At 47.5% G+C, this 23,193-nt stretch overlaps 1 protein-coding gene across 1 annotated transcript; it reads right to left on the bottom strand.

Annotated features, from left to right (window-relative positions):
* Nucleotides 1-10,686: 10,686 nt before the first annotated feature.
* On the bottom strand, nucleotides 10,687-21,447 carry LOC131080273 (solute carrier family 2, facilitated glucose transporter member 3). The gene is made up of 10 exons (XM_058018452.1): nucleotides 21,316-21,447; nucleotides 18,327-18,422; nucleotides 16,942-17,102; nucleotides 16,435-16,675; nucleotides 16,119-16,281; nucleotides 15,313-15,500; nucleotides 14,835-14,939; nucleotides 14,310-14,411; nucleotides 13,902-14,105; nucleotides 10,687-13,395 (listed from the first exon to the last, which is right to left on the bottom strand). Exons 1-10 carry the CDS (start codon nucleotides 21,328-21,330, stop codon nucleotides 13,219-13,221), a joined length of 1,452 nt encoding a protein of 483 aa, XP_057874435.1. The 5' UTR covers nucleotides 21,331-21,447; the 3' UTR covers nucleotides 10,687-13,218.
* Between the last annotated feature and the right edge of the window lie 1,746 nt (nucleotides 21,448-23,193).

The following is a 23,193-nucleotide window of genomic DNA, read 5'->3' on the forward strand; positions in this document are numbered from 1 at the left end:
ATTTGGAAAAAGAAATCAGACTTGCTCACAGAAAAAGATGGCTCTAAACAGTCTTTTTGGAAACACCAAAACCGTACACTAATACGACGCTTTTAACTATTCTTTGTGTGTGTGACCAGAGCATGCCAGCACACACCATTACCTATGAACTGCATATGATCTGTGTGAATGTCACCCTTGGGTCAGAATGAGAAAAAGGAGGAGCACAAAGGTGGTGGGGTGCTGCTCCACAAGAGCTTTGTCTCTTTCACAAAGTAAGGAAATATACTGGCAAGTATTTCTCTCAACATTTCTGCATGGATAAGTTTTTCTGAGATGCACAAGCCCCGAATGTTTCAGCAGTGGTGGCGTCTGCCCACATTGGGCTTTGCTGACATTGGCCTTGGCCAGTTCTGTTGGGATCTCATCTTGCACTACCTACCACAGGTGGGGAGAAATCTCTGCTTTGTGCTTATGGCCAAGCTGCTTCTGGCTTGCCACTGGGAGCCTTCAGTCCAGCTGAGCCAGCTGTATCTTGCATGCCCATCAGTTTTAGCTGCCTGTGGCACTTAAAAGGTCCTGCGCATATTATCAGTTTCCACTGAGCCCTTTATGCAGGCTGCTCCTGAGTGGCAGCTCACAGTAAATTCCAGTGGCTGATGCTGTGTGTAAAATGCATGTTTTGGTCATGTTTCTCTTTGGGTTCCTGTGAAAAATCTCATTTTGCTGACAATTGTGTGTATTACTTTCTGTTGTTCAGGATGTGAGTAACTTTCTGGAGATGATTGCTCACATCCTGTGGGGCAATTGCAATCTGGTCTACACGGATCTAAGACACAGACAAACGTGCCACTTTCATAACCCAGAGAAAATATACCTACGGTGTATTGAAATTTTCAAAGGCCGCCTGTCATCTCTCACCACCCCCAGCTCCCTCACTGTGGTGGTGGTTACAACTTGACAGTGCTGAATTTACCAGATCAAGTGCAATCTCTGTGCCAATACAATGCAGCTACACGTCTGAAAAACTGCTGTGATGCAGCTGGAGACAGCAGCAAGACAGGTCCCTACTAAAAAAAACACCCCACAGTTAATAAGTACACGTGGGTGTAGAAACTCGGTGGGAAATACTGAGGCAACATTTGTCCTTCCTGCTCTCCTCCAGCAGTGACTGTCAGCCCGAGTGCAGCTCTGCACTTTTATTTGGCACTGTGAAGATGTCACGCAGACGGGCATGAACTTTGCTCACCGACTTCCCTCGGGCCGTCCCTTTGCTAATGAAAATACCCAGGTGCAAGGAGGGGCAGTGTTAACCCGGGATCACCCAGGCGGTCAGCAGGAGAGTGGGACGCGAGCTGCTCCAAGCGCTGCTCTGCCCGGGAGGTGGCACTGCCGCTTTGCCGCCCGCACCTGGCGCTTCTTGCACAAACAGAGCCCGGCCGGGAGTTCCTGTTCGAGCCCCGCCTGCCGAGCACCGCCCGTGATAAAGCCTAAGACATCTACCCTGTTCTGTTTGCTCGGCTTTCACCCTGATTGTCCCTTCTTCCAGCCAGATTGCTCAGGTCAAAAGCCCAGACAAGACATTGCACAGTGGCACAATTTCTTGCTGCGCCCAAAACACCCAGCCACCTTTCCTCTCCTTTTATCACCATCCCCCTCCCTTTCCTGTCTTTCCCTACCTCTCAGCTCTGATCTGTCAGCAGTGAGTAGATGCTCCAGACATGTGCTGTGTTTTGCAGTATTGCTGTCTCTTTTTAACTTGCATATCCAAAATGTTTGCAAGTGCACTGGTGTTTTCCCAGCCTTCGCATCAATGGCTATCAAGCTCTGCTTTATCCACAGGACAGAGAGGCCCAGAGCACACCAAGTCCTGTTTCTAGCTGCTGAAACAAGATTAGCCTTCAGCATGCCACATATTCCAAAGCTGTCAGCATTTTTTGTTCATTCCCACCACCTCAGTGTGCTTGGCAGCCATCTCTGTACCCACAGAATGCTCTTGGATGGACATGAAAGAACTCTTTTGGAGGGAGCATGGTGACAAAAAGGCAAAGGCTGCTGGGTGACAGCAAGTGCTGAGCTGCACACTCTTGGTGGATATAGGCTAGAGTTTATTTACCTCCTCTGCCTCATGGCTGCCTGTTCCCTGCCCACCTTGCAGTCATAATGCCGTGACTACAAAGTGGGGTTGTCACCGTGATATTTTCTGAAAAATCCCTTTGCCAGGATTTCTTTTCCTGGGAAGCTGGGAAGCTTCAGCTTCTCTCTGTTTTGCTGCCTTGGAATGTGATTTGGAGAATTGTTGACCCAGCATGTGAATTGTTTTAATTTAATGACCAATCCCAGTCCAGCTGTTGGGACTCTGGTCAGTCATTGGTTTTTGTTATTCATTCTTTTCTAGCCTTCTGATGTATCCTTTCTCTTTCTTTAGTATAGTTTTAGTATATAATTTCTTTTAATATAATATAATAGAATAATAAATTAGCCTTCTGAGAACATGGAGTCAAATTCTCATCTCTCACCTCATCCTGGGGACCTCACAATACCACATGGGGTCTCACACCAAGACACCTAAATAGCTAAAACTACCTGATGGCCATTCCACCTCACTTCAAACAGCTCCACTCATAGCCACACCACTTTCAAGGACTCTCCTTTTCAACCACTATTGCCTTCAGAGGTCTGACCACTCTTCTCTGCATACTTCTCTCTCCTTATTACACACAGCTCCCTCCTGTCTCCTGCTGTAATGCCAGACACACAGCCAGCAAGTTTCCCAATGCTCTGGGTATATGATAATCCTTTTGGCTACCTCACTACAGGGACCATTTCCAGTCCAGCCCTAGGATTCCATTCCAGAGTCACTCACTGTCTCTGCCACATCTCCTGCTGTGTTCATCACTCAGTGCTTCACTCCATTCCATCCTTCCTTGGCTTCCTTTCACTCTGTTCCCTAACATCATCTTCAGTATCAAATTAACCACCATCAAACTGATCCACCAGTGCCATACTGACTGCTCTGGGATGGCAGAAAATGTTTGCTGGGCTCTGGGAGTGCAATGGCCTTCTGCATGGACAGCCTCCCTTGTGTCCACATTCATGTAACACCAGAGAAGGAAGGTAGGCAACTATTTGTGTGCCAGAAATCCAGAGCTCCAGTTGTGCCCTCAGTCACTCTTCCACTGATTTACAGCATCAGAGCATTGTAAAAAGGCACTGGCACGAGACAGCATCTTCAAACAATTTTTTTTTTTTTTTTGGTGCAGCAGGTCTGGTAATTTTGAATGAAACTCATCCTAACTAAGGAAGGAGCTTCACAATGAATTCACGTGCAACAAGCATGCATGCAAGAGCTGGGAAAAAAGATAGGGTATGGAGAAGGTGGATGGAAGGATGGAAGCATTGCTTGGGTACAGAATGATGAAATCAGAAAGGCCTTAGAGCCTAGCTAGAGGAGAAACTTGCATGGAACAGGATGGGTGACAAAGGGATTATGCAACTATCCTAGTAACTAGTCCAGGGAAAATACAGGTCTGCTGAGGAATGGGGTGACAAAGTAGTGACCAATCGCTCAGCCTTAGATGAGGATGAAGTACTCAAAGCCTTCCTTGCTATGGTCTGTAGAAGCAAAGCCTGCTCCCAGATTTCCAAACATATTGTAATGGTTTGTAAAACTGAGGGACAGCAAGGAGGGGGGCATCACCAGGCTTGATACTATTTAGGGATGTTGAATATATTACAGTGCATGAGATTGAATATAATACACTCTAAGAGTGCTGGGACATTTCTGAAGCTGCTGAAAAAATTGCCTGATGTGATTGTGAGACCAGAGTCTTTCATCTGTCATCCCTGGCAGCTGGAAAAAATACTAATGTTGCATGCAGCTGTGCAGACCAAGCAGGATGAATCAGTGAACCCCAGACCAGCCATCCCTACCTCAGTGCTGTGTCCTCTTGTCACCCAGTGCCACATGCACCAAAGACAAGGATGTGGTCAGGAAAGGGTGGTGCTGGTTTACCAAGGGCAAACTGACTGCCTTTGGAAATGAAAGGACTGGCTATATGGATTAGGGGAGAGTGGCTGATGTGATGCACTTTGACAGGACTGTAGGCACAGCATCCTCCCTTGGAAGGAGGGGGAGGTATGGCAGCAAACCACAACTCAGCATACTGGGAACTGGGAAGATGCAAAATATCCCAGTGATTGTGAATGATGCCACCAGCAGCTCCTCTAAACTCCAGGCTGGTGTCCTATGACATTGCCCAAAGACTGCCCCGAGCAACCTCTCATGCTCTTCACACCCTGACACATGGTAGAACACATCAGAAAGAGTAAATATTGCACCTACACAGACTGGTTGTGCGACAAAATATTCTGTACCACTGAACGTTGCTCTGGAGACAGAGAAAAAGCTTGATCAGAATTAATTGACCAAATTTTATCAAATTTCCCCCAACCTTTTCATGAGCAATATCTGGAAACAAAAGAGGCATCCCCCATCTATTACAACCACATACTTCTGATGTTCTGCTGATGTTCTACATCCACTGAATGTTGCTTTACTCAAGCATGTAATTTGTAGAGATGCATTTGCCCATGAAATAGTTGGCACCTTCAAGAGGCCAGAGAAGATGTCAATGGAAAATTCATAACCAGGGAGACAGAGTGAGGAAGAAAGTTTTCACACTAGTTTCAGCTTATGCAAAATGGTTATCAGCTATTCCTTACAAGCTATCCAACAGTGCATCTATCTAGGCAGAAGCTGCTGGGCCCACATGGCCACTGCTCTGGCCATGCTGGGACAGCCAGCAGGACGCTTCAGTGCTGAGGGCAGGAGCTGAGAGCAGCCCCTACGGGTTGCCTGCATTTTTCTGTGCACTGGGGCGTGGAACTGGCTGGAGCGATAGTGGGAGAGCTGGGTCAGACACTGGGAGGTAGAATGGCAAAGTGCAGCACGCCAAAATCTGCTGGGTAATATGGATCTGGAGTGGCAGGAGATGAGTTCTCACAGTAGCTACTCGCCCATTTTCTGCCCCATGTGACAGGGTGCTTCCAAGAAGGGATTGGTGTTTCGTTACGGCAAAGAAGTGCCACATTCAGATTTCTGTCCCAGTCCACTGGGAATGAGGGGTTGGCATTACAGGCACAGACAGAAAACGTGGAAAGGAGGGACCTTATGGCTTCCAGTTCTCAGGTGATCAAGCCAGAATGGGAAATCCCAGGTAGCAGGACTATTTTGGAGGAACAGTTGATTTTAATGGGCAAATAGAGAGAAGGAGATGGGGTAGAGCCTTGAGAAATTCTTCTTCAGTATCAATGCCTCCTCACAATTCACTGATAAAATCCCGCCACCTGCCCCTTCTAAATATTCCTTGCAAAGACTGCCTCTCTTCACAGTAAGCACAGACCTAGCTGCTAAGCACTCATGTTCAGACCCTCACCACCACTCAGACTCCAGAGTTCTGTAGGAAAGGCAATAAAAACTGTTCTGAGGGTTTCATATCTGTCCGTCAAGGTTTCAGTGTGAATCAAGGGAGCAGACATGGGGGACATAATTTCAGATTATGTTGTTTTAAAAAATGGGAGTGATAGGAAGTCTGGCTTAATCACAGAAATATCTTCTATCCCAGCTGCACTTTTAACACTGTACACTACCTTGAGCAAGCAATGATATCTGTGTAACCAAAGTGTTCGCACCCACAAACCACACATCAGATAAGTTTTTATTTCATAAGAAAGACGTGGACTCTAATATGAATCTCAGCTGGGGTTTGCAGCGTTAGTGGGAAGCCACTTCAAACATGGTTTTTATGGCTGTGCACCAAAAACCTTCCCAGGAGCACCCAGTTCAGAGAGTCCGGGAGCAGAAGCAGCGTGAACCCTTTGGATCCATCCAGGTCTTCTAGTTACCTGGCACCAGATCTTCCAGTCCTGCAGTCCATTGCATTTATATCAGGAGATCATCCCTTTCCTTTGTGCTCCTCTTTCCTCACCTTGCCCTTCCAAGCCAGGCAAGACAAGGAGATGAGGAGCCATTCCAGGCCTCGGCAGTCTCCCTCACCTCAGAGGCCAGCACCAGCAAATGCATCCCATGACTGCACGTCGGGTGCCAGCTGAGTGCATTTGGGACCATTCCCGTGTCCCTTTTGGCAGAGAGGGCTGCCAGGGAACTGAGGTGTGTCCAGCCTGCCCAGTTCAAGTTGCAGTGGCTCCTTCTGGCTCCAAAGAGCTGTCAGCATTTCCAGGCATGAGTCCCATCCTTCCCTCCCTGTCAACCCTCTCTGCAAAATTCACTCCTTTAAGTCTTCCCATTGAGCTTTAGATTTCCTCAGTCACTATTTTTAAAGTGTCACTAATTTGTTTTGAACCTGCCTTCAGCAGAACAAAACCTGTTAATAAAAATTAAGTAGCAATCAAGGAAAAAATATGAAACTGTCTTTTCAAGAGCCAACACTGTACACAAAATCTTTGTTAAAGCTTTATTTCTAGTCAGCCCTTGTGTTTGTTCCTTTGGCTGCTCTGTTCTCACACAGCCAGTCAGGAAGTGGACTTTCCAGTCACAAAGAAAAATGTTTCTCTCCCTTAACTTCTATTTTTCCCCCTTTTTTTTTTGGTTTTGCTTCGTTTTCTTTTTTGTGTATTTTTGGAAACACCAAAACCTTACACTAATACAACGCTTTTAACTTTTTTGTGTATATGTGCTTGACCAGAGCATGCCAGCACACACCATTACCTATGAACTACATATGGTCTATGTGAATGTAACTCTTGCATCAGAATGAGAAAAAGGAGGAGCATAAAGGTGGTTGAGTGCTGCTCCATCACTCAATAAAAATTTGGTCTCTGGCACAAAATAAGGGAGCTGAAAAGTATTCCTCTCAACATTTCTGCATGGATAAGTTTTTCTGAGATGCGCAAGCCCCTGAATGTTTCAGCAGTGGTGGTCTCTGCCCACACTGGGCTTTGCTGACATTGGCCTTGGCCAGTTCTGTTGGGATCTCATCTTGCACTACCTACCACAGGTAGGAAGAAATCTCTGCTTTGTGCTTATGGCCAGGCTGCTTCTGGCTTGCCACTGGGAGCCTTCAGTCCAGCTGAGCCAGCTGTATCTTGCATGCCCATCAGGTTTGCCTGCCTGTGGCTCTCAACAGGCATTTTTAGAGCCACCTTTCAAGCAAGCAGAACCCAATCTTTGTGGACCAAGAGGTGAGGTCATACTGCAAAGAACACTGTGACTCTGACATAGCTGTTTGTTTCAGCTGCAAAAATACTTCTGTACACATGGTGGAGGTGACACCTCTATTTCTCTTTCCCTGAAGAACCCATGACCTCTTCCCTGTGATTCACAAGCTTCTGGAGTACTATTGGGCTTCATTTTATTTTGCGTGCAGGTCAAGGGCCCATACCTTGGTTGTCTTCACTTCCTCAGTATCTCACCTGCTTCTTTTAAAGTTCATATTCCTCTCTTTTGGATCCTGTTCCACCTTTTCATACTTATAAACATCTTCCTTCCACATCTTGGGTAATTTTATGATTTTTTTTTTTCTTTTCCCTCATTCTCCTGCTACATGGCTGTGTCCATGTCCCTTCACACCTTCACCACTGCTCCTAGGTTTCATCCTCTCCTAGTTCTGCATCCTTAGGCCTTTCTCAGTGGAAAATTATTCTGGTGGCTTTCCTCTAAACCTTGAGGACTCTTTAGGTCATACACTGGACTCAAAGCAGAGTTATTATCTTAAGACTTTCACTGTGGGTTTTGATCCATACCAGAGAGGAGAGCACTTTGCAAGAAATAAGCAGAGCAAAGGGGAGAAAAAGCTAGTCCAGGCCTCAAAGAATTTAATGTAACAAGATAATATGCAGTCTGAGTGACAATAGCACTTGGTGACGAGAATATAAAGGAAGCAATAAACATCTGAGTTTGTTTGTGTTGGAGAATCAAATTTGTTAATGGAAGGCAAATTCGTTCATGATGGAAAAGACTAAAAAACAGGATGAAACAGAGACCAGAGATGGAAAAGCAGGATGCTGTTCGATCAGGTTGATCTAGTGGTAGCTTAGTTTTAATGTGGATGACCAGTTGCTAGTTCAGAACAGGATCTGCAGTGGTCCCACAATGCATGTCACAGTGACAGGTGCACCAGTATGACTGCCTTACACAAATCCATGTGACCTCTTGCTAAACAGAAAATGGTTGTGCAACATAAGCAGAAAACAGACTTAGCAGGTCAGTCATGTGTCTGTCAGGCCTGCTGAAACTTATGGAAAAGGAAGAGACAGTTCTTGTAAACACTGTGTAATTTAGTGAGGTATAGCATTGAAACAAGATATATCACAGCAAGTGAATTGTTTTTAAAAGTTACAGCCTGCCTCCACCAGAAATGGAATACGTTCAAGTAACACCAATTAAATTGTCATAGCAATATAAATTTTAGGAGGCAAAATCATATTCTCTTCTTGTCTGACAGCCTGAGTGCTGCCTTTTCCCAGCAGCATATTATGAAGACAACTGTCTCTCTTGTCTGGTAACTCACATTGTAAAGACAGAGCCAGGCTAAGTGTCAGACCAGACCCCAGGTTTTCCAGCAAGCATCCCACATGTCTTCAAAGAGTCCTTCTGAAAATGAAGAAGATGTTAGAATTGTGTCCTTGGTCTGATCTGCAGGAAGTCTGGAAAAAAAAGCCAGAGATGTAAATTTTCTGTGCAACAAAACGTGCATTTGATTTACCTGCTGGCAGGACCTTGCTCACAATGTGTGCAGTGGGAAAAAATGTTGTGGTGAGTCACTTGATGCTGCTCCACTGTGGCCCATCACAATGACATTGGCAGTGTGTCCACACCTTCTTTCCTCTCAAATGAAAGCAGTGATGGCACAGTCCCCCACCAAACTGGCAAATGTTCCTTCTTGAAGTAACCCTCAAAGAAGGGGTTAGTGACTTTGCTCAGAGGTAAGACTGCAGTCTTCTGCCTGTGCTCTCACCCAGACACCTTCCCAAGGGACAAGTTGCCCCATATCTCCCCAGCTACTGAGGTGTCTAAAATGTGTCCTCTTTTCAGAACAGAAAATCAAATTAAAAGATTTTTGCACTGGACATGGAGCAGGGAAATGTGCCTCCAATAAAATGTTATTTGCTGGAGGCTTTTCTCCCACATTTCTTCTCACAGAAATAAACTGCTGTTCTTGGCTGGTATGCAAAGACATTAATCAGAAATAACACAGGCAGAAAGCAACAGATGTTGGCAGTGATGCTGTGACACTTTATTGTGCTCCAGCCTGTAAAACAGCACTGAAACCTTTGACATGGCTGATGTCACTTGAGACCCTGGGGGTTCTTCTCCTATCCATTCAGCATCAGTTTCATTCCAAGAACTTGTCAATGAATAATTTCTGTGGGGTATTGTGGTGGCCACAAGTACTGCCTACATGCTCACTTGGATGGGATGAACACTTCCAGCTGAAAACAGCCCATCCTCAAACCATTAAATTGCATTCAAAGCATTTAATTGGAAATAGGTTTTCCATTTGAAGCTTCCTTACAATTTTAATAAGCAGATCTAAAGCAAAGCCTTGTTCCCTAATCCAAATTTTATCACAAATGCTACACAAAAGATTAATTTAGTGCTCAGTGAATCACATGCTTAGGCCACAAGTGATTTTGTTCTCTGCATCCACTTTGACAAAGAAGACTGAAATGTTAAGAGTTAAGTTTGAGCTGGATATGCTTATGAGTTTGGATAGCTGGGCTTTATTTTTGTAGTTGAGCTAGAATTGAAAAACAATCCTAGACAGATTAGCCCAGGGCACTCCCCAGCTCCAAGGCTGGTTGCATACCAAGCTTAGCAAAACACAGGCATGAGCTGGGAGCACACAGCAGCCAGCAGCAGCAGCTTTCAGAAAGGCTTCATGGGATCCCTGCTCTGCTGAGCTTTTCCAGACTTTACATTGCTCCCTACCTTCTCTTTGTTTTAGGCTTTGAGCAGCCTGCTGACTCTGGAGTTATATTAGCCATATTCCTGCTCTAAGGTACTCTGGTGTCTGCCATCTTTTCCTTCCTTTCACTTAAGCCCATCCTCTTCTCCTGAAAGATATTCTGTTCACATAATTTTTGAGAGCAGCCCAAAGACCTGAGAGTAGTCCAAGGAATGCTGCAGGCCCTGAGCTACAGGATCAGCTCCTGAGGCAGTGGGTTTTTTTCTCCATCCCTCTGCTCCTTTCCACTATTCACTGCTGAGTGTACAGTGGCACAATCTCACAGGAGGACATGAAGGTCACACCCCAAACAGAGGGAGGAAAGCAGCTACAGGGGAAAGGGGTCCTTCTCCTCCCTCCTGGCAGAGAAGGTGAGGAGTGCAGTGGGAACAGAGCAGGGGCAGAAGCCTCACCTTCTTTAGCTCTGGGCAAGATTCATATCCTCCAGCCACTTCTCCTCTCCCTTCCTGTTACATTGGAAAAGTATTTGCACATAAACAAAAAGGATTTGGGCAAACAAGAAGCAGAGAAGCACATCTTTAGTTTAAAAATTGCTAAGAAATAGTAGTAAGGGAATTATAGGTGATTTGCATAGAAGCTGAGAGAAATTATCACTTCCAGGGATAAAACAGTAACTCCAGAGTGCCTAGCAACCCAGAAAGGTTGCAGCGTAGATGCTGGTGATATTTCAGGATGCAGCCCCAGGCTTTGATAAAAGAATAAGAGAAGACCTACAAGATAAAGGTAAAATCCAAATCAGGTATTTATTTCATATTTTTTATTTCAAAACCAGGAAACAACCACATTAATAAGCATATAAAATCCATCAGAAATATTCACAATGCCATTACAGGAAAAGAAATTAAGAAAAATAGGCCTACACATTTCGGTCCAAGCCAACACACATCTGATGCAAAGTATGGAATGCTCTTATGCACAGCTGTGTGGGGAATTTCCTAACATACAGAGACCCATACAGAAATATCATGTCTGGATGTGCTGGAGGGCCAAAGGAAGGGCACAGAAATCTATGTAACTAAGCCAAATATCAAAATTGGGAGAGACATCTTATGTAATACTTCTGTGAATAAATATCTGGAATGTAAGCCTCAATAAAAAGCTTGGGAAAACTGGATGTAATATGATTACATTGTGCAAAGCTGGGGCATTTCAAATTAATTCACAGGGAGCATTTAACAGCAGCAAATTTAACTGATCTTTGCAACTGTTTCTCATTAGGGAAGGTAGAAATGTCATCACTAGTTACTAAAAATGTCAGACAGACCCCCCAGAATATACATCAATGGGAATTTCTCTAACCTGCTCTGAAGCACTATGTTGGCAAGAAAGCTTGGGCTATCCATGCTGCAAAAGTCTTGCTGTCATTCCAACCTTTCTTCCTTTTACCATCTCAGAACCTGTGGGCCTAATTCTTTTCTAGGATATCCAGTGATGAATTCCTGCAGGTCGACCCAAGTCTGACCCATTCAAAAACTGCAGCTTGATCTCAGAAGAGCAGGAGTGTAAACTGGACCTACCTCTGTGCTACCTTTAGATATTTTGTGCAGGTCTGGACAGGCACGGGCCTGGAGCCTGTCACAGAACACTGCAGGGATTAAAGCTGCCCCTCCTTGACTGCAAGTGTACCCTAGGCACTACTTTTTGCTTGCCTGAGCTAGCTTGGCAGCAAGGGTGAGGAACACAAACTCAATTGCCCATGGAATGACAAGCAAGGAGACCAACATTTACTGATGAACAATTACTGCCTGCCACATCTCTTAGAACAGAGGCACTATAACAGAGCTGTACACATCTACAAAGCACACTGGTGAGCACCACAACATCATGCAGACCTTCCAGAGAGGATATATGGGGCAAAAAACACCTGGCCTTCAACCAAGCAGGGGACTGCGCACTACAGACCTTTCGCACTGCTAAACCAGCAAATTCCAGTAGCTCTGGTGTCTAGTCCTGCATCTCTACTCTCATGAACTAACATGTACCACAACTGAGCATGCCTGTGTCCAGGAGGGTCATGCTACCTGACCCTCTGTAATATTTATAGGAACAACTGCTAAGAAAATACAGCTATGAAAAATAATCTTTACCCTTGCGCTCCTTTAAATGACAATCTGCAAGTTTCAGAACTTATGATGTACTAGACTATAACAGAGAAGCCAAAAAGAAATAAAATTAAGAGAAGGCAGGAAAAACTACCTTCTGGTTTGCAATCACCACCCTCGGTCATCCATAGAACGCTTAAAACCATGTGTGAAAACATAATCCAACAAAACCCATTTTAAGATGCAATATCACACTCTCATCAACACTTGAGAACAATTATTTAAAACAGCCACCAAAAATCCCTAATAACAGAGATTTTAGTGCAGAAACATACCTCTTCTCACAAGTACAGAAATCCTCGAATTTCTTTCCAGAGGGCACAAATAACTTCAAGGTGATGTGCATAATTGGCTCTGCTGTACATACCACCTAAAATGCTCAACCTCCTTTTAGTACATTTCCCCTTTACAGTCTTATTGCACCTCAAGTCTACAGCATCTTTTGTTAGAATAGCTATTTCTCTTAAACCTCTCCAATTTCTTTATCTGTACATTTTTGTACACCATTAAAAAAATAAATATTTACAAAGTGACATACAAATAAATAAACTGAAGTAAAGTATGCTTTCAGTCTGTCTATACAAAAAATAAAAGAGCAGGAAAAAATATGCATGTGACTTGGTCCCCTTTTTCCTGAGGCTAAAAAGAGTGCACACTGGATAGGAAAAAGCACGATGGCTTTTTGGTAAGCTTGCTAAATTCCAGTGTAACACCATACACACACACAGAGCAGACTCAAAGGGCTGGGGACTTGTTTAGCGGGTCACTTCAACTCACTACAAAAATAGTATATAGGGTCAAATACATAAAGGTCACTGTGTGCATAAGTATGTTAACCCCAAATGGCAATTTTATGTGAGAAAAGTAAAAATATTGCCAGCTCTTCTCTGTTCTCCTGGTGTTTGTGGCAGGAAAGATGAGATTATTTTTGCAAGGACCAGGTGCTTTCCAGTATGGCAGATCACCCATATCAGAATTGCTTAATGCTGGCAAGCCTGGCAGAATGGGCGAGCATGTGGGTGAAAAGAAGAATATAGCAGCAATTGAGGAGGGGAAAAACGTCCCAGTTCTCATGGTTTTCTTTGCTCATTCCTTTAATGACTCTTTAAGCATGAAAGAGTTAAAGAATGGGTGCATCATCGTGGCTCTTAGGCAGCTTTGTTCATCTCCATCTTCTGGGGTGAGCCGGTTCCTCGTCCTTCAAAGACTCTGGAGATCTCTTCAAAAGTCCTGCCCTTGGTCTCTGGCACTTTGAAGAAGGTGAAGACAAAGAAGATGACCAGAAAAACAAGGAAGATGAGGAAGACATAGGAGCCACATAGTTTCTGCAGGGAGAACACACACAAGATTTTTTTTCATATTACATGTAAGGTCATTTGCTGTTGAGAGGTTAAAATTCCAACACCTTTCTCCAGCAGTGCCCTTACTGACTTTTTCCTCACCACAGCATTTTAAAAATTGAAATCACATTCCTATGGGCTTCTAGAAGTCTTTAATCTTCCTGAGGGTGACCAAAATTGATGCATTTAAAGCAAAAGCAATGATGTGCTAAGATGGCTCCTGCAAATATTTGTAAGCTGCAACCAGTTAAAACAGCAGAATATAAGGTGAACAACAGCCTCCAGTAACAATCATAACACTGACTCAGAGACCTCTGGAAGACTCACCAGCCCTCTTCCCAAAGCAGGGACAATTTCTAGGAGAGGCTAAGCTATTAAAGGTCATATATAGTCACGTGCCAAACTCTTCAATGACACAGATTCTACTGCTTTTCTGGACACCTCTTCCAATGGTGCAGTGCTTTCACACTGCTTCATAAACCAGGACTTACCTCGGCATAGGGGAAGAGCATTCCCACCAAGAAATTTGAGGTCCAGTTGGAACAACCAGCCACTGCCACAGCTGCAGGTCGTGGGCCCTGGCTGAAGAGTTCTGCCACAATGAACCACGGGATAGGGCCAGGGCCAATCTCAAAAAGAGCCACAAAGCCAAAAGTGGCAACAATGCTGATGTATCTGATCCAGTCCACGACGTCCTGCAAGGGAACAAAGTATGATCAGCACAACCTCATCTCTAGCTGCACTGCAAACACTGTAGCAGTTCCCAGAGTTATAAAATTGCTCTTTCCATTGCACACTTGGCTCTACCTGCCTACAGGGCAGTATTGCAGAGAAAAGCAGATGTGTTTTCTTATAGGTTCCTGCTGGGGTCAGCCTGGACAATAACACCCATCACTCACCTTCAGAGCCAAAGCCACAGTCATAATAGCAGCACACACAGCCATGCCACCCAAACCAGCTAAATGGAGAGTCCGGCGGCCAGCACGCTCCACCAGGAACAGCTGGAAAGGAGAAGGCAGAAGGAAAAAATGTCCATTACTTTGGCAGAAAAGCAGGACCAACCTCCTCACTCAGTATCTCCTGCATCTTCTCCTTATCTGCCCATAAACCTCAGAGACCATGATGATCTCAGTGCCCATCACCAGGCTGCTCCATTGTCAGCACAAGTTCTTCCACTCTGGTTCTTGCTGCTGCTCCCTCTCATCACTCTTTTCCCCACGTGCTCTCCTTTTCTACATTCTCTTTCATCTAAGATAACAACATCTCTTTCTGCCCATCTCTCCTCCCACCACGCCTTTGATGCATGCTGGTCTTTGCTCCCACAGGTCAGTGCACAGCCCAGTGCTTTGCCACCACCTGGCTCCTTGTCTGTAGTGCCACCAGCCAGGGACACACCCAGGCAGACACAGCCCTGTCCCACTCACCGACACCACAGTGAAGACTGTGTTCACCACACCGGCTCCAATGGTGGCATAGACAGGCTGTGTGATACCAGCTCGTTCAAAAATCCCCGTGGAATAGTAGAATACCTTGCAAGAGAAGAGAAAGTTGGACAGAGTCACGATTCCATGGTTGAGAGCATGTCCCTCATCCTCTGCCTACCACCTTGCACTCCCATCAGGGAGTTTCTAAGCAGCACTCCACACTATAAAACAGCATGCTTCCAGTCAAGGTTCATTCACTTGGTGCAAGGCTGCAGTGCCTCACCAGGGTGCACGTGGACAAAGTGAAAGTCACAATATCCACTTTCCATCTCAGCATCTTTGCCAAATGACAAAACAGTGACCTCCATTCAAGGCAAAAAGATGTTTTGGGACTTGGAGTTCTCTCCACACCGGTAGCAAGTGCAAGCTTAGCCAGAGATAAGGGAGGCCCAGAAGATGGGACAGCAAGGTAACTCACAGCATTGATGCCTGAGAGCTGCTGGGAGAGCTGCAGCATGATGGCAATGATAATGGCTTGACGGTAGTTTGGAGAACGGAAGAGCTCAGGCACAGTTACTTTCTTTTCCTGGGACATTTTAGCACTTTCTTCTTTCATCTCCTCGATGTCTTGAGATACATCTCGATCGCCACGGAGCTTCTGGAGAACTGGAGGGAAGAATCCAAAGACACCAGGCATGAGATACACACCTACTGGCCAGGGCAGGTGTGTGTCCCATCCTGCTGCTGCAGGGAGGGCACGGGAGGAAGACTCAACACCCCCAGCTGGTGTTGAGGCCTGCTGTATGGAAAGGCCAAGCCTCTGCTGCCAGCCTTGCTCTTCTTTTCAACCCAGAGGTCAGGGTGCTGTGAACAGCACAGAAACCAGGCCCAGGTCCTGCTCACGTTTATTGATCTTCAAGCTTATGTTTGATCCTGAATTTCTGTTCAGACTCTTGCTAGAGCTGACCCCAGCCCTCCAAGCTCCTGTTAAATGCCAGCCTACTTCCTGCCTTTCAGCAGCAGCTGGTCCTGCTACATCCCACCAGGCTAGGTGCCACTCCTCACATCTTGATCCCACCTGCAGCCTCTGTTGGGATGCCAGGTTTTTCATGCTTCCTGGCACTGGTGCAACCTAAAGGATGGGAAGGTAGGCCAGGCCTGATGCCCTCCGGCAGTCACACCCTAATTCACCACAGGCACCAGGATCAGTCCTGGCCTCCCACTCAAGCTCAGTGCAGGCTGGGAGCCAGAACACTGCCCTGCCCCTTTGAGATGAGTTCTTACCTGCTTGGGCTTTCTCCTCCTCCATCTTGTTGATCAATAGGAAGCGGGGGCTTTCAGGGCAGAACAGAAGACCAATACACTGAATGATTGCTGGGAGGATTGTGAAGCCCAAAAGCATTGGCCAAAGACCTTCAGTGCCCATGATCGCCTCCAGTCCAAAGATCTACACCAAGGACAGAAGAGAAATAAGAGTGACTTCAAACACTTCAATTCCTCACCCCCACCCCAGTACGACAGGATCCACACTCTGCCCCTGATGGCAAGTAAAGCCCTCCTCACCCCACGTGAGGGCAGGATCAGGTTGTGCCAGGCCTACCTGAGCCACCAGGATGCCCACAACAATGCCCAGCTGGTTGAGGGTGCCGAAGGCTCCACGGAGACTGGTGGGCGACACTTCGCTGATGTACATGGGCACAAAGCCGGTGCACAGGCCACAGAAGGTGCCGATGACAAAGCGGCCAATGATGAACATCTCCACCGATCCTGCTGCCTTAGAGAAGGCCATGAGAAGGCCACCAGCAAAGGCCAAGACATTGACAAGCAGCATGGAGTTCCTCCTGCCAGGGTAAAGATGTCAAGATTGAACTTAAACTGGCAATACAGCAGGAAAATCATCAGGAGAGGGCTAAATGTAAACCCGCCCATGATCGCCCATCTCAGGGGTGGGAACAGAATGGAGTAATTCTCATTCAGATCCTGCCTTGGCCTGCAATCCTTTTTGCAGCCCACACAATCTCTCCCCACCTTGGCCCTCTTCCTCCCACCACTCCTTTGTAAAGGGAAAATTTCTCCAAACGCTTGCATCCCCCGCTTCCCAGCTTACCTGCCAAATCTGTTTACAAAGAGACTGACTGAGAATGAGCCAATCATTCCTCCTACTGAGAAGATGGCCACAGAAAGTGACCACAGGGAGGTGAGTAGTTCTTGGGAGGCCGCCGACCCGCTCCTTTCTGACAGGGTTCTGTTGAAAAAGCCCCGGATGATCTGCAAGAGGAGTCAGGTAGCAAGAATTACAATCCAGAGGGGGGCATTTTACACGTGGGAGAGGGGAGACTGCCTTCCTTCTGCTTCCTGCTACCATGAGAGAGACCCAGCAAGGCAGCAACAAGTGATACAAGGGAAAGACAAGGGCACAGAAGTAGCTCAGTATGATGAGGGACAGTGCTTCACTGAGTGGAGGGGCAGGCAGGGTAGCCGCAGGACAGCAGTGTTTATTAATGAGAACAGGCTTATCTTCTGAATATTTCAGATGAGTCACTGGTGGTTCTTGGGAGTTGGGAATGAAAGGGAACAAGAAAACATGACCAGTGAGTGGATGGGAACATTTCTGGCAATACCAAAACATCGACAGCAGGGATGGGATTTCTGGTATAGAAATAGCTGGAGACACACAAGGCTTCACTGAAGTAAGCCTGAAAAATTGTTTATTTCTTACATAATGCTGTCTCAGAGGGGATGTGACAGGGCCACATTGCTGATTTCCCAAGGCATCCTCCTAGCCGGTGAGGTAAATTCTGGCATGGGCAGGGGGGATGGAGTGTGTGCCCCCAGCAGATGGCAGCAGGACATTAACTAGGGAGGACTGACCCCATCCCCCATCCCGTGGTGAACATCTCTTCCCGGAGAGAGGGTGGATGTGGTATTCGTGACTCAGTTCTTGACAGAGGAACCATCTTAAAGTTACACAAAAAGCACATCTCTCATTTTCTTCACCTCTTAGCCTACAGTCATGGGATGATTTGGTCAAATGTCCAAGTCACAACCCTTTTACAAGCACTGAATCTATACTTAACACAAGGAATGAATAAACAAGTAAAATAAACTTGAAATAAACTAAATTAGGGCAGCTGTAATTCCTACCAACCTTTAACTGTTTTCTGCACACTGCTCTCTACATTCCTTCTGCCGTGGTTGGTTTATTCTGACTCAAAACTGAGGCAGCTCACATTCCTCCACATACCACGTATGGCAGATGGAACCCTCCTGCCCTTCCTGTGCCTCTAATTAAGAGAATTAACCCCTCTGTTTGCTCTCCGCCCTCCCCAAAACTTTGTTCTTCCTGTTCAGTATTGTATTTGAACGGGGGTTTTAATACCTTACTGACTTCATAAACCAAAACCAAATTTACTTGGGAGACAGGCCCTCTCCTTTCTACACCACTGTGGTCCCATCAGCAACTCACCCATCCCACCTCCCCCTTCCTCTCACCTTCTCAGGGGCATTGATGACACCGGTGTTGTATCCAAATTGGAGGGATCCGATGGCAGCAATGGAAACCGCATAGATGAGAGGGGCTGTGAGTTTCTGTGGCAAGAGAGGGAACAATTATTTAGTTAATTTGGCTTTCCACACAACTTGAGCTTCTCTTCAGCATAAACAGCAGCTGCAGCTCAGAGGTGGCTCCGTGCAAGTGCTCTGAGGGCAGGGAATGGGCTTTTATCCAGCGAGGGTGAGTACCAGTTGCATCCCTCGGATCCCCCTCCCTGGAAAGGGAGATGCAACTGTACAGCATGAAAAGTTCTGCGGCTACAAGTAGGAGGGTTTGTCAGGGCCTCCCCTTTGTTATCTCCTGACCTTCAGCAACTATTCTCAGCTCATCAGTAACAAATACACTGCCTGCATTAGTGGCTGTTATTTTGGGTTGATCTGCTTTACAGCAGCTTTTGCTGATCTCTGGCATGTCATGAAAGAAAGGTCTAACTCTTCCCTGAGCCAGCTGACAAGTTCCCATAAATTGAGTCTCGGATCTGGCCACGAGCTACACTGGCAGTCACTCACAACAGTTACAACACGCACTCTCTTCGGCAACAGGCTTGTTTTTCCCAGGCTAGGGCTTCCCATCCCTGCCCCAGGGCACTGGCACAGCGGCTGCATCAAGAGGTGGCAGCAGTTGCTACCGAGCTCCCCGTCTATTTTTCTTTAAGCTGTGGCAATAGTTGGTATCTTACATGAAGCACACTCCCTGAAGTTTCAGTGTACCTGAATCTCTAGTAAATTGAAATAAAAACTGCTGAGCCCTTAGACCCATAGGGAAAGTTGAGGGACCAACCTCAGAAGTCCCACAGAGAAATTGAAGTGTCAGCAAAAAGCATCTGACATTTTATTCATTGTTAAAGCTTGTAGCATTTAAGCCAGCTCCGAGTGAGGGAGGTGTGGGGGAGCAGGTGACTCAGGAGTTGGCACTTAGGCAGACACTGCCTGAGTTGGCACAATTCAGAAAGATTGTGTTCCTTCCCATCTCAGGAGGTTTGGAAGCTTTTCCAAAAATATTAACAGTTCCTTTTCCAAGACTTTCCAATTATTGTACTTAAGCCTGGCAGAGAAAACTACTAGGTGGGGCCCACTGTCACAGCTCCTCCAGTCCCTCACTTTCTAGCTCAGCTCCAGGAGTAGCAGCTCTCAAAACTGCCCAAAGTTTTGGACAATAACCTGCTATACAGTGCTTGTGCCACCTCCACCAATCTTTCAAGCCAAGTGTGTATGTGCTTCTGGCCTGCACGACCCTCAGACACAACCAGTTCTGCCTCAATAAGCAACATTTGGGGAAAGGACTCTCAGGCACAACTTCCTCCACCGACCTACATCATGTAAATGTCCTCCTGCCCAGGTCAGTGGTGGCGACAAAATGGACACGGGCCAGATGAGCACGGAGGTGCATTCAAACCTGAACACACCCTAGGCAGGCCAGGCATTCTCCCTGGCACCCTGTGACCGCTCCCCTCATTTTTATCTCAAGAAAATTTGGCACAGAACCACAAGGACACAGCTCTTCCAAAGCAACTCGATGCCTGCAAAAAATGCATTATAATATCTAAACAGTTTTGGGACTCCAGGCCAGGTCATCTCTATCCAGCAGGTATGGCAAAGCTGCAGACAAACCCCAGCTCTCCACATGGCTCACACAGGAGCACCTTCCCTCCAGGACTCTGCTTTGTCATGGCTAGCAGTGACCACAGCTGGCCGTCTCCTTCTGGGTGCTGCAGGGACCACAGGGTCCCTGCTTTGTGGGCAGCCCTCACTTACATGACATATAAATGAGCTGCAGGGTTAGTAGTTCTACCCTCTTTCATGCTTCCTCCTCCTGGCTGCTGCCTGCTATTCATCTTCTGCCCAGCCTCCCACCACCTAGACATCACACGGCATGACCCATCCCCTCCAGTGAGCCAGACCGTGATCTAATGTATGGATCATTTGTTAGTGCTGTAAGTGCCTCGCTTCCCAAAAGGCAAACAGGGAGCTCAGAAATAGTACAGCTACACCCACTCGATCTGAAGGCTCAAGGCTGAGGTCTGTGCACCAGCACGGAATTCAAACCAACACCCCTCCCTCCGACCACAGGCGTCGGCAGCATTTGTTTGCAGGAGATGCTCCTCACCAGCTCCCCTCCCTCGCTGCCTCCAACCCCAGAGCTGCACAACTTGTTGAGCCCGGCAGGAGTGGCCTCTCCCCGCTGCTCTGAACGACCTTGACCAGACGCTCTCTTTGCCCCATCCTCTCACACTGCCCTCATCTCCCATCAATATGGCGATGAGAGCGCCGGCCCTCTTCAATTCTGGCTGTTCCCGTGTAATTCCCCGGCATCCCGCCCCAGGTTCAGGCGGGTATGTGTTCTGTCTCCTTTAGTACGTTCAAATACACGCAGTCATGAGCTCACTCCGCCGCTGCAGACGAGGAGATGCAGACAAATAACCCCTGCTCTCCATATGAGAAGAAGGGGAAGGACACGCTCTGCCATCTTCTTGAAATTTTAAAATGCCTTTATAAGTCATACTGCTACCACTCAAAAAAAAAAAAAATCTTTAGCATCAATCTCCCGCTTAGCATCCTAAACCCAGGGACCAACCGAGTGCGGCGCCGCCAGCGAAGCAAACCTCGTGACCAATACCCTACAACGCGGACAGCATCGTGTGCATCATCAGGCCACGCGCACGGAACCAAAAATCGATCGCGCAACCTGCGCCAACCTCTCCCGAACCGTGCGGTCCCCATCCTCCATCCCCCATCCCCCCCGGAGACAGAGCCGCCGAAGGGCCGAGCAGCGGCCCCGCCGAGCCCACCGCCGCATCCCTGCCCACGCCGAGCCGCAGGCGAACGCCGGCCGCGACCGCATCCCTCCGCCCGGCAGCCCGGGGAGCCGAGCGGCGGCGGCAGCAGCGGGGAGAAAGAGGGCGAGAGGGATGCGCGACGGCTCGCCTACCTTCTTGGTGTCCATCGTCGGCGGCTCCCGGTGCCCGACTGCCAGCGAACGGCCGCCCGCCGCTCCTAACGGAACCCGCGAGAGGCGGCGGCGGCGGCTGCGCCCGCCCACACCCGAGCCTGCCCGAACCGCCCCGCGCACGCCACCGCCCGCGCCCGCCGCCGCTTTATGGGCCCGGCCATGGGAGGGGACACGGAGGGGCGGGGCGGCTGCCCCACGCTGAAACACAGCAATCACGGAGCACCCCCCGAGCTCACGCCCCTCCGTGACGGGAACCTGCGTGCGGGGCGGCCGGGCGGCGATGGAGCGGGCCCGGCGGCCGTGGGGCGGTGATGGAGCGGGCCCGGCGGCCGTGGGGCGGTGGCCCCGCGCTACCCGCGCCCCGCAGGGACCGCGCAAGGAGCCGCCACACCTCGGATGCCACGCGCGAAGCTTTCGCGAATGGCACAAATCGGTTTTTTTGGGCGGCTTGCACCGATGGCGGCTGCGTGACGTAAAGCGACGTCTTTATTTATTATGTGTTGTATGTAAACATAAATGTCTTTATTATTCGGTCTGTAAGATAAAGCAGCAAGGCGGGCAGTGACGGTGCAGAGGCAGGCGCGCAAACAGCACCGGCAGTAGCATTAAGTCTGCGGGTGCTGCCACCACCTCGCAAAGCTGTGGATGAAGTACACTTCTGGGTAGCTGCGTTTCGGGGATTTTTTTGTTTGTCTGGTTGCCAAAAATATACTTTTCATACGATGCTGGAATCTACAGAGGCGAAGTTGAAGCTGGATCTGGTCCCAGACTTGCCCCTTCCTTACAAGGGCATGTAGTGACAGGGTATGGGGGAATGGTTTCAAAATGACAGAGGGCAGGTTTAGATTAGAAAACAGGAAGAAACTCTTTACTGTGAAGGTGGTAGAGTATTGGCAGAGATTGCCCAGAGAAATTGGGGATGCCCCATCCCTGGAAGTCTATAAGGCCAGGTTGGATGTGGCTTTGAGAAAAAAGTAGAAAGTGTCACTACCATTTTAAAGGTCCTCTCCAACTCAAACCGTTCAATGAGTCTATAATTCAATCAAACGCTACTGTGCTCCACATTTACTGTCCATCCTTCAGGTCAAACAATTGCCAAACTCCTCCAGAAGAATAATGAAGAGCTGTACTTTGAATCAAGCAAAAGTGCTGCCAAACAGTAAAAGTCTTCACTGAATTAAGAATCTGACTTCAGAAAAAGCAGCAGCTGAGGGCTGGGGGCAAGGACAATGGGAAAAAAGCTGACTTACTTACCCTGGTTTTTATTGTTAGGAAAAATACCTTGAGACCAGACACCACTTTTGCCATCAAATTCTGGGGAACTGGAACAATCACATTTTAAATTCGATTCTGCTGTTTATTTGGTGTCACCACCTGGCCACACGTAACTAAATTTACAGGTCAAGGCTTTCCTTCACTCATCCTCACAAATACCCGTTTATTTAATGGCATTTATGAGAGTGATGGATAAAACACCCTCATGGAATGTTTATGTGTTGTATTTATTTGATAAATATCTCATGGGTATTCTGTGTGTTGTTGTAAAAATATTATTTGCTAGCAGAAGAAGTGTGTAAGGGCACGGGATGCCTGCGCAGTCCTCCTTCCGCAGCTGTGTGACAAGAGCGCCTGTTCACACCCACAGGGGAGCACCGAGGGACAATGGCAGAGGCAGAAGGAGGGCCCCAGCTAACACTCCGTCCCAGCTACTCCCCGGCCCCTCACAGCAGCCATTAGCACTTCAAAGGTTCCATTTTCATACACCAGGAGGAAAACAGGGACACAATGCCAGGTGAGGACCCGGATTAAGGACACCCTGCCTGGGCCAGCAGCCCAGGAGAGCCATCAGCCCAGGTG

This window comes from Melospiza georgiana, chromosome 2, assembly GCF_028018845.1.
Source record: "Melospiza georgiana isolate bMelGeo1 chromosome 2, bMelGeo1.pri, whole genome shotgun sequence".
Lineage (NCBI taxonomy): Eukaryota > Metazoa > Chordata > Aves > Passeriformes > Passerellidae > Melospiza > Melospiza georgiana.